General features: G+C 44.4%; 1 protein-coding gene across 1 annotated transcript in view; it reads left to right on the top strand.

Moving 5' to 3' along the window:
- Positions 1 to 13,918, top strand: part of Spg11 (SPG11 vesicle trafficking associated, spatacsin) — a 62,840-nt gene that overhangs the window by 7,538 nt on the left and 41,384 nt on the right. The window contains exons 5-10 of the mRNA XM_085834511.1: positions 2,406 to 2,543; positions 2,732 to 3,183; positions 6,904 to 7,049; positions 9,086 to 9,218; positions 12,815 to 12,970; positions 13,648 to 13,823. Of these exons, the coding sequence (XP_085690637.1) occupies positions 2,406 to 2,543; positions 2,732 to 3,183; positions 6,904 to 7,049; positions 9,086 to 9,218; positions 12,815 to 12,970; positions 13,648 to 13,823 (1,201 nt within the window). The remainder of the gene's footprint in view (positions 1 to 2,405; positions 2,544 to 2,731; positions 3,184 to 6,903; positions 7,050 to 9,085; positions 9,219 to 12,814; positions 12,971 to 13,647; positions 13,824 to 13,918) is intronic.

Here is a 13,918-nt window from a genome sequence, read left to right on the forward strand (position 1 = left end):
ACCCCTACTCCTTGTCCCATTTAAGAGTAGAAGAGAATGGAATTCAGCTGCTGTTGGATTTGCTGGGTGTGTGGCTGGGAGCCTGGCAGCACTGGGACTCGTGCTCCTCTTAGAGGAGTCTGACGAGATATATTCAGCTAGCTTTTCCTCCTGGGGATTCCCACAGGTGTTTTCCTCTGAGGAACTGAGAACCTCCTCAGGCAATGCTGACTGCTTGCTTGTGTGGCTTTTCCAATAGCTTGGTTTTATAATCTTCTCATGTAACTCAATAATATGGAAATAGGCCTTTTAGCATTTGGTTTGGTTTGGTTTGGTTTGGTTTGGTTTGGTTTGGTTTGGTTTGGTTTGGTTTTTTGAGACAGGGTTTCTCTGTGTAGCCCTGGCTGTCCTGGAACTCACTCTGTAGATCAGGCTGATCTCAAACTCAAGAGATTTGCCTGCTTTTGCCTCCCAAGTGCTGGGATTAAAGGCACGCGCCACCACTACCTGGCTGCCTTTCAGCATTTTTGAGCTGACAATATATACAGTCATTCAAAACAATCTAGTCTTTCAGTTCCACCTTGATGTGAATAAGATCAGTCCATGAGTGGTTGGGAGTGCTTTTCATGAGTTGTATTGCTTATTGTTCAGTTCTTAGAAAGGGTAAATTTATTTTTACATACCTGCTGGGAGTCTTCACAGCTCTAATGTTTTCTCTTGGGGCCAGGGATCAAGACCAGAGCCTCAGTCATGGTCAGCAAGCCAGACGTCTGCCACCAAGAGACTCCAAGCCCCAGTTTGCTTTAAACGGCTACTTATGTATTTATGTTTTGACTTTGTTCTGAAAACAAGTAGACACTGATGGGCTCTCCCCTGGGGGAGATGGTGTGACCTCATTTACTTAGTTTGTTTTTTTGTTTGTTTGTTTAATACAAGGTCTCGCTATGCCTTCCAGGCCACTCCCAAACTCATATCAGCCTCCTGATGCTAAGATTACCCTGCCTGGCCCTGGTTTTAAGACTTAGTTCACTCAACCTGTTCTTGTCTTATTTCATGACTTTCTTCTCTTCCAACTTTTTTTGGCACTTCTGCTTCTGAGCCACAGTTTAGTACTTCACTGTGTACTTTTAAATTATTTCCTGTTTCTCTTTTTTCTTTTAAATAAAGTTTGAAATGCTCTTTGAGAACTCACCTGACAGTTTGTTTTTCCAGCTCAAGTGTTCTTTTCTGCTCAGCGCCCTGAATAGCTGGGTCTTGTTCTTTGGCATCATTGTGACTTTTCCCTCCAGCTGTCCTTTCTCATAGTCACACTCTGGGCTTTGTCAGCATCTGAAATCACTCCTCCAGATCTTTGCACCAACAACTTCCACAGCCCTCTTCCTTTCTCAAGTGTGACAGCCCTCACTCTACACAACCGTCCGTCTTCACTCACGCACATACTTTGCTTTTCCCATTCACGATCCTGGCCCAAATCTTCCTTTGTTGTGGGATAATGAGTTATTAAAACCTTAGCTTTGGGCTGGAGAAATGTGATTTCCACAGCCTTCTGTGGATGCCTGAACCCTCCCTAACCCCAATAAGTAAATAAATATAAAAAGAAGATGCAAACCCTAAGCTTTGTGGTTAAATTAGACTGGTTCAGTGTTTCTCTTGAGCCTTACTGTCTGTATCTGTAAAGTGGGTATACTTACTTCTGTAAGGTGTTGAAAGGCTTAGACTTTCTGTAATCAGCAAGGCACCTGCAGCGAGCTACACAGTGAACACTGCTGGGCTGCAAAGCACTTTCACTTGGTGAAACAGACTGCTCTGTACAGCCAGGTTCTTGTTGTTAAAAACGCTTTATTATTTTGTGTATGAGGGTGTTTTGCCTGCATATATGCCTGTGCACCCTGTGTGTGTGCAGTGCTTGCAGAGACTGGAGTTATAGACAGTTACACTATGGCTGCTGGGAATTGAACCCAGTTCTCTGTGCTCTTAACCACTGACCCATCTCTCCAGCCCATAGAGTCAAATTCTTGGTGCTGACTTTATCACTATTCTACAAGGGATGTTAAAGAGATTGCAGTCTTGAAAATACAATATTTGTGCCATTCTTCTCTGTATCCATGTTCATTTTTATTAAAAATTTTCATAAATATATTTTGATCATATTCTTTCCCTTTCTCAACTCCCACATCCGCCCCACTTCTCTACCAACCCACTGCATGCTCGCTTTCATGCTCTCACTCTCTCTCTCTCTCTCTCTCTCGCTCTCTCTCTCAAAAAAACCTTTCAAAACAAACTTTAAAAAAAAAAAAAGACGAAGAAGTACTGAAACAAAATAAAAAGCATACATACACACACAAACCCAGAAGTAGTTGTGATGCAAGTTTGGGGTTGTTCATCATTTTTTTTTTTGATATGGCTATTATTCTTTTTCAATGTAGGCAACATCCAGGACACCTACTGTGTGAAGGAACACTGGAAGACCTTCCTTTTGAAGGGCCTCCAGGGATAGATGAAGACGACCTGGCTAACTCTGCCCACAACATGAAACTGAGCAAGGTGTCCTTTCAAGTTGATAGGTATAAACACTTACTTTTAGGGTCTCCTTTACTGTTTGTTTGTTGACAAGATCTTACAATGTAGCCCTAGGCTGCTGCAGCTTGCTGTGTAGAGCAGGCCGCCTTGAATGCAGAATGACCCTCCTGGCTCTCCTGTTTGACTTGTTGCCCTTACTGGAATGGGTGCTAAGTGCTGCCCTGTCTTCCAGGTCCTGGAGAGCCCAGCTGTTGTCACTGAATGAATCAGTGAGGGGCCCTGAACCAGAGGTTTCCTGCTGTGCTCCGTGGTTCCAGAGTGCTTTGCATTTGGAGTCCCTGGAATCTGCTGACCACACCCCCACTGTGCCAACCCACAGTGTTTTCATTCCCGGGGATGTCCCCCGTGGCCGGTGTGCTTTTCCTCAGAAGGAGCACATGAAGAGCAGTGATCCAGGAAGGCCGTGGAAGACAATGCACGGGAGTGAACGTGAGCAGCCCACGGAGCTCACGTGTCTGTCTGTGACGGGATTTACTGCACTGTTTACTTGGGCAGTAGGACCGACCAGCTGCACCATCGGCCTCTGGGACTTGGAGACCCAGGGCATGCATTGTTTTTCTCTCAGCCAGAAGTGTACTCCTGTAGACATTGGCGGAGACCAGCAGCTGTGCCTTGCTTTGACAGGTGAGCAGGCTGTGTCTGATGGGCGTACTCTTCGGAGAGGTGTGACTGCTTTGTAAACGTATACCTACTTGTTTCTCACGCATCCTCGAGTGTGTGCGTATGTGTGCTCATACAAGTGCATGTGCGCGCACAAATTCAGAATGTCAAAGCACTTCTGCAGAGGTTAAGGACAACTTCTGAGAGTTGGTTCTCTCCTGCCACCATGTGGATCCTAGGGATTGAACTCAGGTTCTTCGGCCTTGGAGGTCTTTTCCCCTCACTGAGCCATTTTGCCAGCCCAAAGTGTGACTTGTTAACATAATTCACTTCTGCTGCCTGGATGCCAGCATGTGCCTAGTCTCACTGCAAAGTGGTACTTAATCTGGGAGGAAAGCTGCAGTTATTCTTTGAAACCCTGTCTTGTGTGTCTTAATTTATTTTATGTGTGTGGTGTTTTGTTTACATGCATGTCTCGGGCCTGCAAAGGCCAATAGAGGGCATCAGATCCCTTGGATATAGAATTATAGACAGTTTGTGAGCTGCCTTGTGGCGCACGACACTAACTCTGGCTCCTCAGAAAGAGAAGCCTGTGCTCTTAAACACTGAGCCGTCTCTCTAGCCCTGGGCTTAATTTAAATAATTTCTCTTCAGTTAAATATGTTAAGATACCAGATAAGATGATAAGAGTAATGTAGGGCTGGATGTGGTGGCGCACACCTTTAATCCCAGCACTTGGGAGGCAGAGGCAGGCAGATTTCTAAGTTCGAGGCCAGCCTAGTCTACAGAGTGAGTTCCAGGACAGCCAGTGCTATACAGAGAAACCCTGTCTCAAAAAACCAAAAAAAACTAAAAAAAAAAAAAAAAAAGAGTAATGTAGGCTGAATTTTTAACTCAAAAAAAAAAAAACCTCATTTGACTAGTCTTACATACACATATATATATATGTATACACACACACACACACACACACACATATATATATACATACATACATATATATACATGGGTCATGTATATGTTGCATATTTATTTTGGTCAGAACTGACAAGGGTTTTGTTTTATTTGGTTTTAAACAAGGTCTTACATAGCCCCAGCTGACCTCAGACTTGCTATGGAACTGATACTGGTCTTAACCACCTGATCCTACTGTCCGTATCTTCCAGTTCTTAGAACCACAGGCCTGTGTTATCGCACACCTAGCTCGGGCTTTTAAAAAGAGAACATCATAATGCAAAAGTGGGAGAGATTTATACAAAATCTGGATTTGTAGCTGCTGCTGGCCTGGCACTCTGAACCTGCATAGAAACTTAGGTGTTGAAGTGAAATTTGGGGTTCTCTTCAGTAGGCTGTTGTGTTTCTGCCTTGTGGTTCTCTAGTAGGCTGTTGTTTTTCTATTTTGGGATTCTCTGCTGGGCTGCTGTATGTCTGGTTTGGGGTTCTCTGCTGGGCTGCTGTATGTCTGGTTTGGGGTTCTCTGCTGGTTGCTGGTTAGACTTTGCTTGCACTTCCCCTGACCTCTCCTGGCCCTGTGCTGCAGGCATAGAGCAGTTTATATATGAGGTGCATTCATTCAGCATAGGTGCTAGAACTTCCTACAGGGCTTGAATGTTGTGTGCTGGTTTCTTCTTTAGTGCTTAGTTTTGTATTGTTGTTTATTTTGCTTTACAGACTCTCACTATTTAATCTCCTAGCCAATCAGGAACCTGCTATGTAGACCAGACTGGTCTCCAAATTGTGGCAGTCCTTTTGCCTCTGTCTCTCTAGTGCTGAGATTACAGGAATATGCTGCTATACCTGCCTTGGTTTTTGTGTGTTTCATTTTGGACAGGGTTTCTCTGTATAGCCCTGGCCAGCCAGGGGCTGTTTATGATCTTGCTGCCTCAGCCTCCCAAAGTATGAACACCATGATCAGAAAATGGTGGTTCGTTCATTCGTTCCTTCCTTCCTTCCTTCCTTCTGTATTATGGCTTGAAACCAGGGTGTTGTCCATGCCAGATGAGTGTTCTACCCTTGAGATACAGTCTCAGCCTTAGTAGAATCTGATGTTTTGTGTATCCAGAGGCATGCTGTTTGCTTGTTTTATTTTAATAAACCAGAAATCTGTCATCTCTATAAATTATTAAGGTTTTCCAGTACTAAATGTTCAAGACAATATGAAGTATAAATGCCAAGTATAGTGTCATTTCATAGTGTGCATTTTTTGGTATTTTTTTACTATAGTTTTTGTAATGCTGGGACTCTAGCCCGGGGCCTCATGCGTGCTAAGCAAGTGTTGTATTACCGCTCCAGCTCTACTGCATTGTTTCTATGAAAATGAGACTTGTGATCAGTGTCTTAAATATAAAACTCTGGGCAGGCAAGATAGCCTGTTGGATGAGGCATTTGCCACCAAACCTGATGATAATTTGAGCCCCATCTTGGGAACCTACAAGGTGGAAGCAGGGAACTGACTTCTGTAAGTTGTCCTCTGACCTACACACACATGCACACACTCAAACAATAATAAATAAGTGTGATAAAAACATTGAAAAATCATTATTCCATTAATACCATAACAACTCAGGGTATGTCCTGGTTGGTTTTTCCTGTCAGCTTGACACAAGCTAGAGTTATCTGGGAGAGGAGCCTCCACTGAGAAGATGCCCTGCAGAATTGCCTACTAGAAACCTGGTTGGAAGCATTGTCTCAATGACTGATTGATTGATTGATTTGGTGGACCCAGCCCACTGTGGGTGGTACCACCCCTGGGAAGGTGGTGCTGAGGGACATTTAAGAGCACTAGTTCTAGCAGAAGGTCCAGGCTGATTCTCAGCACCTATATGGTGCCTCCCAACCATCCCAACAGACATGCACATGGTGTGCAAAACATGCATACAGGCAAAACATCACACACATAAAATAAACTAAATAAAGTTTTTTTAAAAAGGGGGAAGTGGGCAGGATGAATAAGTCCTAGGGAGCAAGCCAGTAAGCAGCACTCCTCCATGGCCTCTGCTTCAGTTCCTGCCTCCATGTTCTGCCCCGGCTTCCTTTCATGAAAGGAAGGATGGTAAATTTTAATGTGAAATAAACCCTTTTCTCTCCAAGTTTGGTCATGGTGTTTTATCACAGCGTGTGTGTACACACACACACACACACACATTTAAAAATGTTTTTTTTTTTGGTGGGGGGAGGCAGAGGCAGGCGGATTTCTGAGTTCGCGGCCAGCCTGGTCTACAAAGCGAGTTCCAGGGCAGCCAGGGCTATACAGAGAAACCCTGTCTCAAAAAACCAAAAAAAAAAAAATTTTTTTTTTGAGATAAAGTTTCACTATATAGCCCTTTCTGGCATGGAACTCACTTTGTAGACCAGACTAGTCTAGATTTTGCAGATTCAAGGAGCTAAAGGGGTCTGCAACCCTATAGGAGGAACAACAATATGAACTAACCAGTACCCCCCAGAACTTGTGTTTCTAGCTGCATATGTAGCAGAGGATGGCCTAGTAGGCTATCAGTGGGAGGAGAGGCCCCTTGGTCTTGCGAAGATCATATGCCCCAGTACAGGGGAATGCCAGGGCAAGTAAGCAAGAGTGGGTGGGTTGAGGAGCAGGGTGGGAGGAGGGTATAGGGGACTTTCGGGATAGCATTTGAAATGTAAATGAAGAAAATATCTAAAAAAAAAAAAGAAATTAATATCTAAGTCATAACTCTAAGATCTCAGTCCTTACTAATTTATTAATGCTAACTTTTATTTTTCCCATAGACGATGGTCTGTCTCTGATTTTGTTTGGTTTAACCCAAGAGGAGTTTTTGAACAGACTAATGATCCACGGCAGCGCCAGCACTGTGGACTCCCTTTGTCATCTCAACGGTTGGGGACGGTGCTCAATCCCTATCCACGCTCTGGAGGTAACTGGAATCTACCCCACCCCCTCACTTGCTGTGTTAATGAGGGACAGAGAGAATGTATATGCTCTCACCGTCTGCACCGTTCATCTGTTTATTTCCTTATTACTCTTATTAGCGCTAAAGATATTTGATCACAGCAAATATTATTTAGGAAAGGTGATGTGACAGAAATGGAGACAGCTGTAAGCTAATCAGATGAGAAGCTGGCTGCAGAGAACGGGGTAAAGGCGCTTTCATTTCTGTACCCCTCCCATCCAGATAGAAGATAGAGTCTGAGTTTATATAGCATTTTATAGTTCTCACACACTCTTCCATATGTATCATAGTCCTAAAACAACCACACAAACTACCCATGGCTGAGTAAATTTTATTCTCCCTGTCTTTCTTTTTAATAGATTAAGAAATAGAGAGTGGCTGACCCCATAACCACAGTATGTTATAAAGAAAGGAACTAGAGGGGAAGTCAGGGCATCTCTGCATCCCATGCAGCCCCAAAAGTCTTGCTGTTGTTTGTTTCCAGACAAGAGTGCCTCAGGCTAGTCTCGGGCTTGCTATGTATCCAAGAAAGACTGACCTTGGACAAGTGGGGTATGTGAGTGTGTGTGTGTGTGTGTGTGTGTGTGTATGATTTGTGTAGTTATATGAATAATGTGTGTGACTCACACATAAATATATATTATATTTAATAACTCTCTTTTAGAATCTTTCCTCACATACATCTCTAAATTTAAGGTCAGTGCTGTAATGAAAGTATACTGAAGTCACCTGTGCTTGCCTACAAGTTTATAAAATGTTGATGAAAGAATACCTATGAACATATCAGTATTTAAGCACACCAATATAATAGGCCTTACTTCTAATTGTGTGTGTATGCACATGAGTGCGGTTGTCCTTAGAGGCCAAAGATGTCCTATCCCTGGAGCTGTTGTTCCAGCAGTTGCGAGGTGCCATGTGGGTGCTGGGAACAGAACTTGTGTCCTTTGCAGTTCACTCTGCAGTCTCAGCTCCTGAGCCATCTCTAGCCTCTTTGCCAACCTTTTAAAGTTTTTTGTTCTTCATACCTCACTCAATTTATGACATTTGTGTTGCATGTACATGTAGAAGTCCTTATCCCTCCACTGATCACAAATAATGTACACTCAAGGTTTCTGGAGATCATTAAAAAAAGTAACAAAGTCACTCAAATGAGAGCAAATAAGCTGAGAAAGTGAGGGGGGATCAAGATTCACAGATCTCTAGCTCCTGTGTTTTATGATTTTATTTGTTGAGGCGGGGTCTCCTTCCATAGCCCAAACTGGCCTGGAACTCACAATCCTCCTGCCTGACCCTCCCCAGAGCCTGACCCTCTCCAGTGCCTGACCCTCCCCAGAGCCTGACCCTCCTCAGTGCCTGACCCTCCCCAGTGCTGGTATCAAATGTTGCCACGTCTACCTCCTTTCTTGAATATACAAGTGTGTCTCCTGACTGTGTCTGAATTAAAATTCTTCCATTGTTAAACAGAGGGCTGCCATGACCCTCTCTACCCATGAGCCTGGGGTAGAGAGCTGTCAACCAGCAGAGGGCACCATTGGGCACTAGCCACACCCACTCCAGGCAGACTGATCTGGGTCTAGAGGTCATTCCTACCTCACTGTGCTCTATTCTGTCCCATATTTGGTCATTATACCATTTTATAATTAGAGCAGAGGGAGAGATTCAGTTGGTCTAAGAATGCTCAACTCTACTTCAAACTATCTGACTCAAACTTTTTTTATTTTCTGAAAATACAACTAATTTCCTCCTCTCGTTATTTTCAGCTGAAGAGATGGGTGGGTTTGGGACTAAGGATTGCTACCACCTTTGGGCACAGCTTGTAGTGGACAGAAGCCCCTCAGAGTTGGAGTCACATAGGGATCATTAGTAGTAATGAGTTGTCTCTGTGGTTCGTAGTTCCCAGATATCTCCATTTTAGCTTCTGAAGTTTAAAGAATCTGCGCCCCCAGCCCCCAGGCCCCACGGGGTAACTCCCCTCTGCCTTCTTTCCTCTCCGTGTGTAGGCTGGCATAGAAAATCGTCAGCTGGACACAGTAGATTTCTTCTTGAAGAGCAAGGAAAATCTTCTTACTCCGTCTTCACAATCTCCTGCTCCTGATCAGCAGCATCCCTTTTCATCCCATCTGTACCTAAGGCGTGAGTAAGATCCTGCGTGCATACTTACCATTTAGGCATTTTCAAATTATTACTGTTTTTATAGTTTTTGTGTGTGTGTTTGTGTGTCTGCTTGTGTGTATGTCCCCACATTTGTCCAAATGCCTGGGGACACCCAAAGATGGATCCTGTGACACTAGAGTTACACATGGTTGTAAGCCTCCTGATGTGTGTCCCAGGAACTGAACTCCAGTCCTGTGAAAGAGCAGCAAGTTCTCTTAAGTGCTGAGCCATCTCTCCAGCCCCTTCCCTGTGTCTTCTAATGGCTTTTTGCTTGTCAGACTCATTTATAGAGCTTATGTACTTTGAGAAAGGTTGTCAAAGTCTATAGATGTTCTCATTGTTGGGGGAGGAACTCAGCACCCCAGCCCCTGTGTCTGCCACCTGTGTGGACCCTGTGCAGTCCTGCACTAGAACAGCACCACCCCACCGTGTTGACTGCTTACCCCCTGTGCTCTGCTCCGATGAGCTTCGGAGTCAGGAGTGTGATGTGTGAAGAGGAACAAGACTCCTGGAGTTAGCCATCTTCCAACTGGGCTGTGCATCAGCAGCCTATCTTTCTGCTTTATACAGGATTGTAGGCTGGGGTTTGTTAGGAAAATTTTCACTGACTAAGGTACTTTTTTGTTCCTTTAACAATTCTTTGAGATTTTGGCTTTTCTTAACAAGTAGAGAACCTAACATTTATTCTTGAGCCGGGTAACCAAGTAAATGCTTTCTTTATTTATTATTTATTTATTTTTTTTTGGTTTTTCGGTTTTTCGAGACAGGGTTTCTCTGTATAGCCCTGGCTGTCCTGGAACTCACTTTGTAGACCAGGCTGGCCTCAAACTCAGAAATCCGCCTGCCTCTGCCTCCCGAGTGCTGGGATTAAAGGCGTGCGCCACCACGCCCGGCGTAAATGCTTTCTTTAAAGCAGTGAGTGGTTCTCAACCTGTGGTGGCAACACCTTGGGGGGGGTCACATACCAAATAATCTCCATACTAGATATTTACATTACGACCCACAGCGATAGCAAAATGACAGCTCTGAAGTAGCAACGTAATAATGTTATGGTTGGGGGTCACCACGACGTGAGAAACTGTGTTAAAGGGCTGCAGCATTCGGCAGGTTGAGAGGCGCTGCTTTAGATGAGCTGTGTAATAATGCTTCCCCATGTGTAGGGTTCCAAGCTGCGTTTCCTCCTCTTGCTAGAGGTTGTAGGTATCTTTGCATAACATATTAGGTTACTAATTGTAGTGGCATAGGATTTCTTTGTATAAACTTTTATCCTAATTTACCCAGCAAGATTCTTATTAAACATTTAGATTGATTGCAGTTTTTTGAGACTGAGGCTCAGTGTCTCCTGAGCTAGCCTTGAACTCAGGAAGTAGCCTGTGGCCTTCATGCTCAGACTCTCCAGCGCTGAGTGCAGCAGTGCACACCTGTCCACACCTGGTATAAACGTTCATTCTTCCCTCTCCCTCCCCCCGCGCCCCGTGTGTGTGTCTGTGTATGTGTGTGTTTGTACTTATGTATAGTCATTTATTTGGGATAAATTCTAGATGTGGAATTTCTAGCTCCAAGCGTATTGCCATATTTGAGGCAATATGCAGTTGAAGTTGCCTTAGTAAATTGTCCCTAGACAAGTTTTATGAATTTGCACTCTAGTTACATGGAGAAAATAACAATCTCTTTATTGGTGTGTATTCTTGTGAGAATATGAATTAAAAATGTTCTTCTCAATATTAGTTCAGACTGTAGCGATGGCTCAGCTGTTACAGTACGTAGTCCTCCAGAGGACTTGAGTTTAGTTCCCAGCACCCATGTCAGCAAGCTCACAACCCTCCTGTGACTCTAGCTTCAAGAGATCAAACACCTCTGGCCTCTGATTAAAAATAATAAAGAAGGGCTATAGAGATGGCACAGTGGATTAGAGCACTCAGTGCTCTTCCAGAGGACCTAGGTTCAATCCCCAGCACTCCCAGTATCTCACAACCATCTGTAACCCCAGCTTCTAGGATCTGATGTCTTTGCTTCCTTTGGCACCAGGCACACACATGGTGCACATCTGTACCTGAAGGACAGGAAGGAAAACCACTCATACACATAAAATAAAATGAGGCATTCTCACAGGCAGGCCTGGTGCAGCTGGTGCTGCATGCTTGTAATTCTAAAGGTGGGGAGGTGGGGACTACAAGTTCAAAGCTAGTTTGTGCCACCTGGTAAATTTGAAGGAAGCCGGGATGGTATACGAGCCTGTCTCAAAATAAACAAAGTCTAGCACAGGGCTTTAATTCCAGTACTTGGGAGGCAGAAGCAGGCAGATTGCTATGCTTTCAAGGACAACCTGATCTACATAGTGAGTTTGAGGCCATCCTGCAGGGCTACAATAATGAGACCTAGTCTCAAAAACAAAACAAAACAACAAAACGAAAAAGAAAAAAAAAAGAGAGAGGAAATCAAATTCATATAAAGTTTTCCCCCCTCCCCCATCTCTTTCCCTCCCTCCTCCCTCCCCACTTCCCTTTCCCCCTCTCTCTTTTTTCTTTGTGCTGAGGATCAAGCCTAGGAGTTTGCATGTGCCAAGTCAGTGCTCTGCCGCTGAGCTAAACTCCTAACCTGCTTCTGTCTTGATAGTAAGGTTGATTTTTCTTCTGCTTAGATTTTTTTTTTAATACTTCTCAATCTAAAAATATATATAGTTTAGCTGGGCAGTGGTGGCACATGCCTTTAATCCCAGCACTTGGGAGGGGAGGTAGAGGCAGGTGAATTTCTTGAGTCTGAGGCCAGTCTAGTCTACAGAGTGAGTTCCAGGACAGCCTGGGCTATTCAGAGAAACCTTGTCTCACACACACACACACACACACACACACAGTGTGATTCATCGGAAAAGCCTTGATTTGTGGTGTTGAAAGGTGCTCCACACGCAGTTGTTTGGCCATATCCACTTGTACTGTTTGATAGCTTTTCCCAACTCTCTCTCTTCTACCTGCACTGCTTTTATTCAAAGGTAGAAATGGATCTGAAAGAAGTTGTGTGGGAATAAGCCTCCCTTACTGTCCCAGACTCACATTTCCCATAATTCTTTCCCATATGCAAATGCAAAGCTGGGCGAGTGCTGAGATCAGCAGGAGTTGCCCCATGAGGGCCCTCAAGTACAGAGGCAATGCAGGGCATGTTACACACCTGGCCAACATGCATGTTGGAGCGGCTTTGGATTCACACAGGCTTAAGTTCGAATATTGGCTCTGCCATTTTATATACTTTGAAAATTAGCTTGGGTAAGTGACTTTCTCTGAACCTCAGTCTCCTCTCATCTATGGAAAAGGAGGAAACATGTATCGGGTTGTTGAAAAGAGAAAAAAATGAGCTCATAAAGCACCAAGTCTGCAAGATAGTGGTAGTAATTTCAATAAATGTTTATTTGTGAGTGTAGCCATTGAGGTTCGCAGGTACTAAGCCTTCATAAAGGCGCGCAAGCTTGGGGAGTACATTAGGCCTGTTTATATTTCAGAATACTGCCACTAACATTTTGGATGTGTCACGTCGGGGAGACAGTCTGGTGTTTCCTTGTTAATTTCTTCCTTCGTTCTCAGAGGTAGAAGAGATGAGCCCAGCCCTGGATTTACTATGCTCAGCAATTAGAGAAAGTGACTCGGAAACCCAAAGCAAACATTTTGCTGAGCAGCTGCTTCACCTCACACTGTCCTTCCTTAACAAACAGATAAGGGAGCTTTGTGTTCACACTGAAGGTAAGAACAGTGAGGGCCGTGCATGCCACTGGTGAGGCATGCCATTGGTCAGAGCAGTGAGGGTGGGGCATGTCATTGGTCAGAGCAGTGAGGGTGAGGCATGCCATTGGTCAGAGCAGTGAGGGTGGGGCATGTCATTGGTCAGAGCAGTGAGGGCTGTGCATGTCATTGGTCAGAGCAGTGAGGGTGGGGCATGTCATTGGTCAGAGCAGTGAGGGCTGTGCATGTCATTGGTCAGAACAGTGAGGGTGGGGCATGCCTTTGGTCAGAGCAGTGAGGGCAGGGAAATGTCATTGGTCAGAAGAGAAATAGATGCAGAGCTGGCAGGACATACTGCTGCAAAGAAAGCTGAGTGGGGAGATGGTCTGACTCGAGGGGCACAGGCAGAAAGCTCTAGGGATAAGGTGTGGAGGGAGAATGAAGAGGACTGTGCTAAACACAGCTGCTTGTAGGAAGGGAAGGGTTATCATTTGAAAATACTTGTTTTGAAATTTGACAATTTCTAGAATTTGTTTCAACAAGTCATGATTTGTTCTCCTTTTTTCTTTCCTGTTTACACATGCATGCACACATACATGCATGCACATGAAAACACATCTTCATACTCATGCCACACATGCACACATGCACACATACGTGCATGCACATGCACACTAACACACTGATGTTTTTCACAGAGCTAGATGAGCATTTACAGAAAGGAGTGGCCATTTTGACCAGCTACATCAATGAGCTTCGGACTTTTATGATAAAGTTTCCTTGGAAACCAGGAGATGCAATAGATGAATCTGATGTAAATGAAGGTGTCGTCACAGTGAAGGAGGACCAGGTTTGGGAGGAACTCAGCCTTGAGGTGAGTGAGTGTGTATGCGTCAGATCTCTCCCAGATTGAGGGAGCATAAGAAAAGACCTAAGAAATGGGATTTAGAGTCTGCACACCGGTGTAGT

The sequence above is a fragment of the Mus caroli genome, unplaced genomic scaffold (assembly GCF_978045245.1).
Source record: "Mus caroli unplaced genomic scaffold, Mus_caroli_1 scaffold_2, whole genome shotgun sequence".
Lineage (NCBI taxonomy): Eukaryota > Metazoa > Chordata > Mammalia > Rodentia > Muridae > Mus > Mus caroli.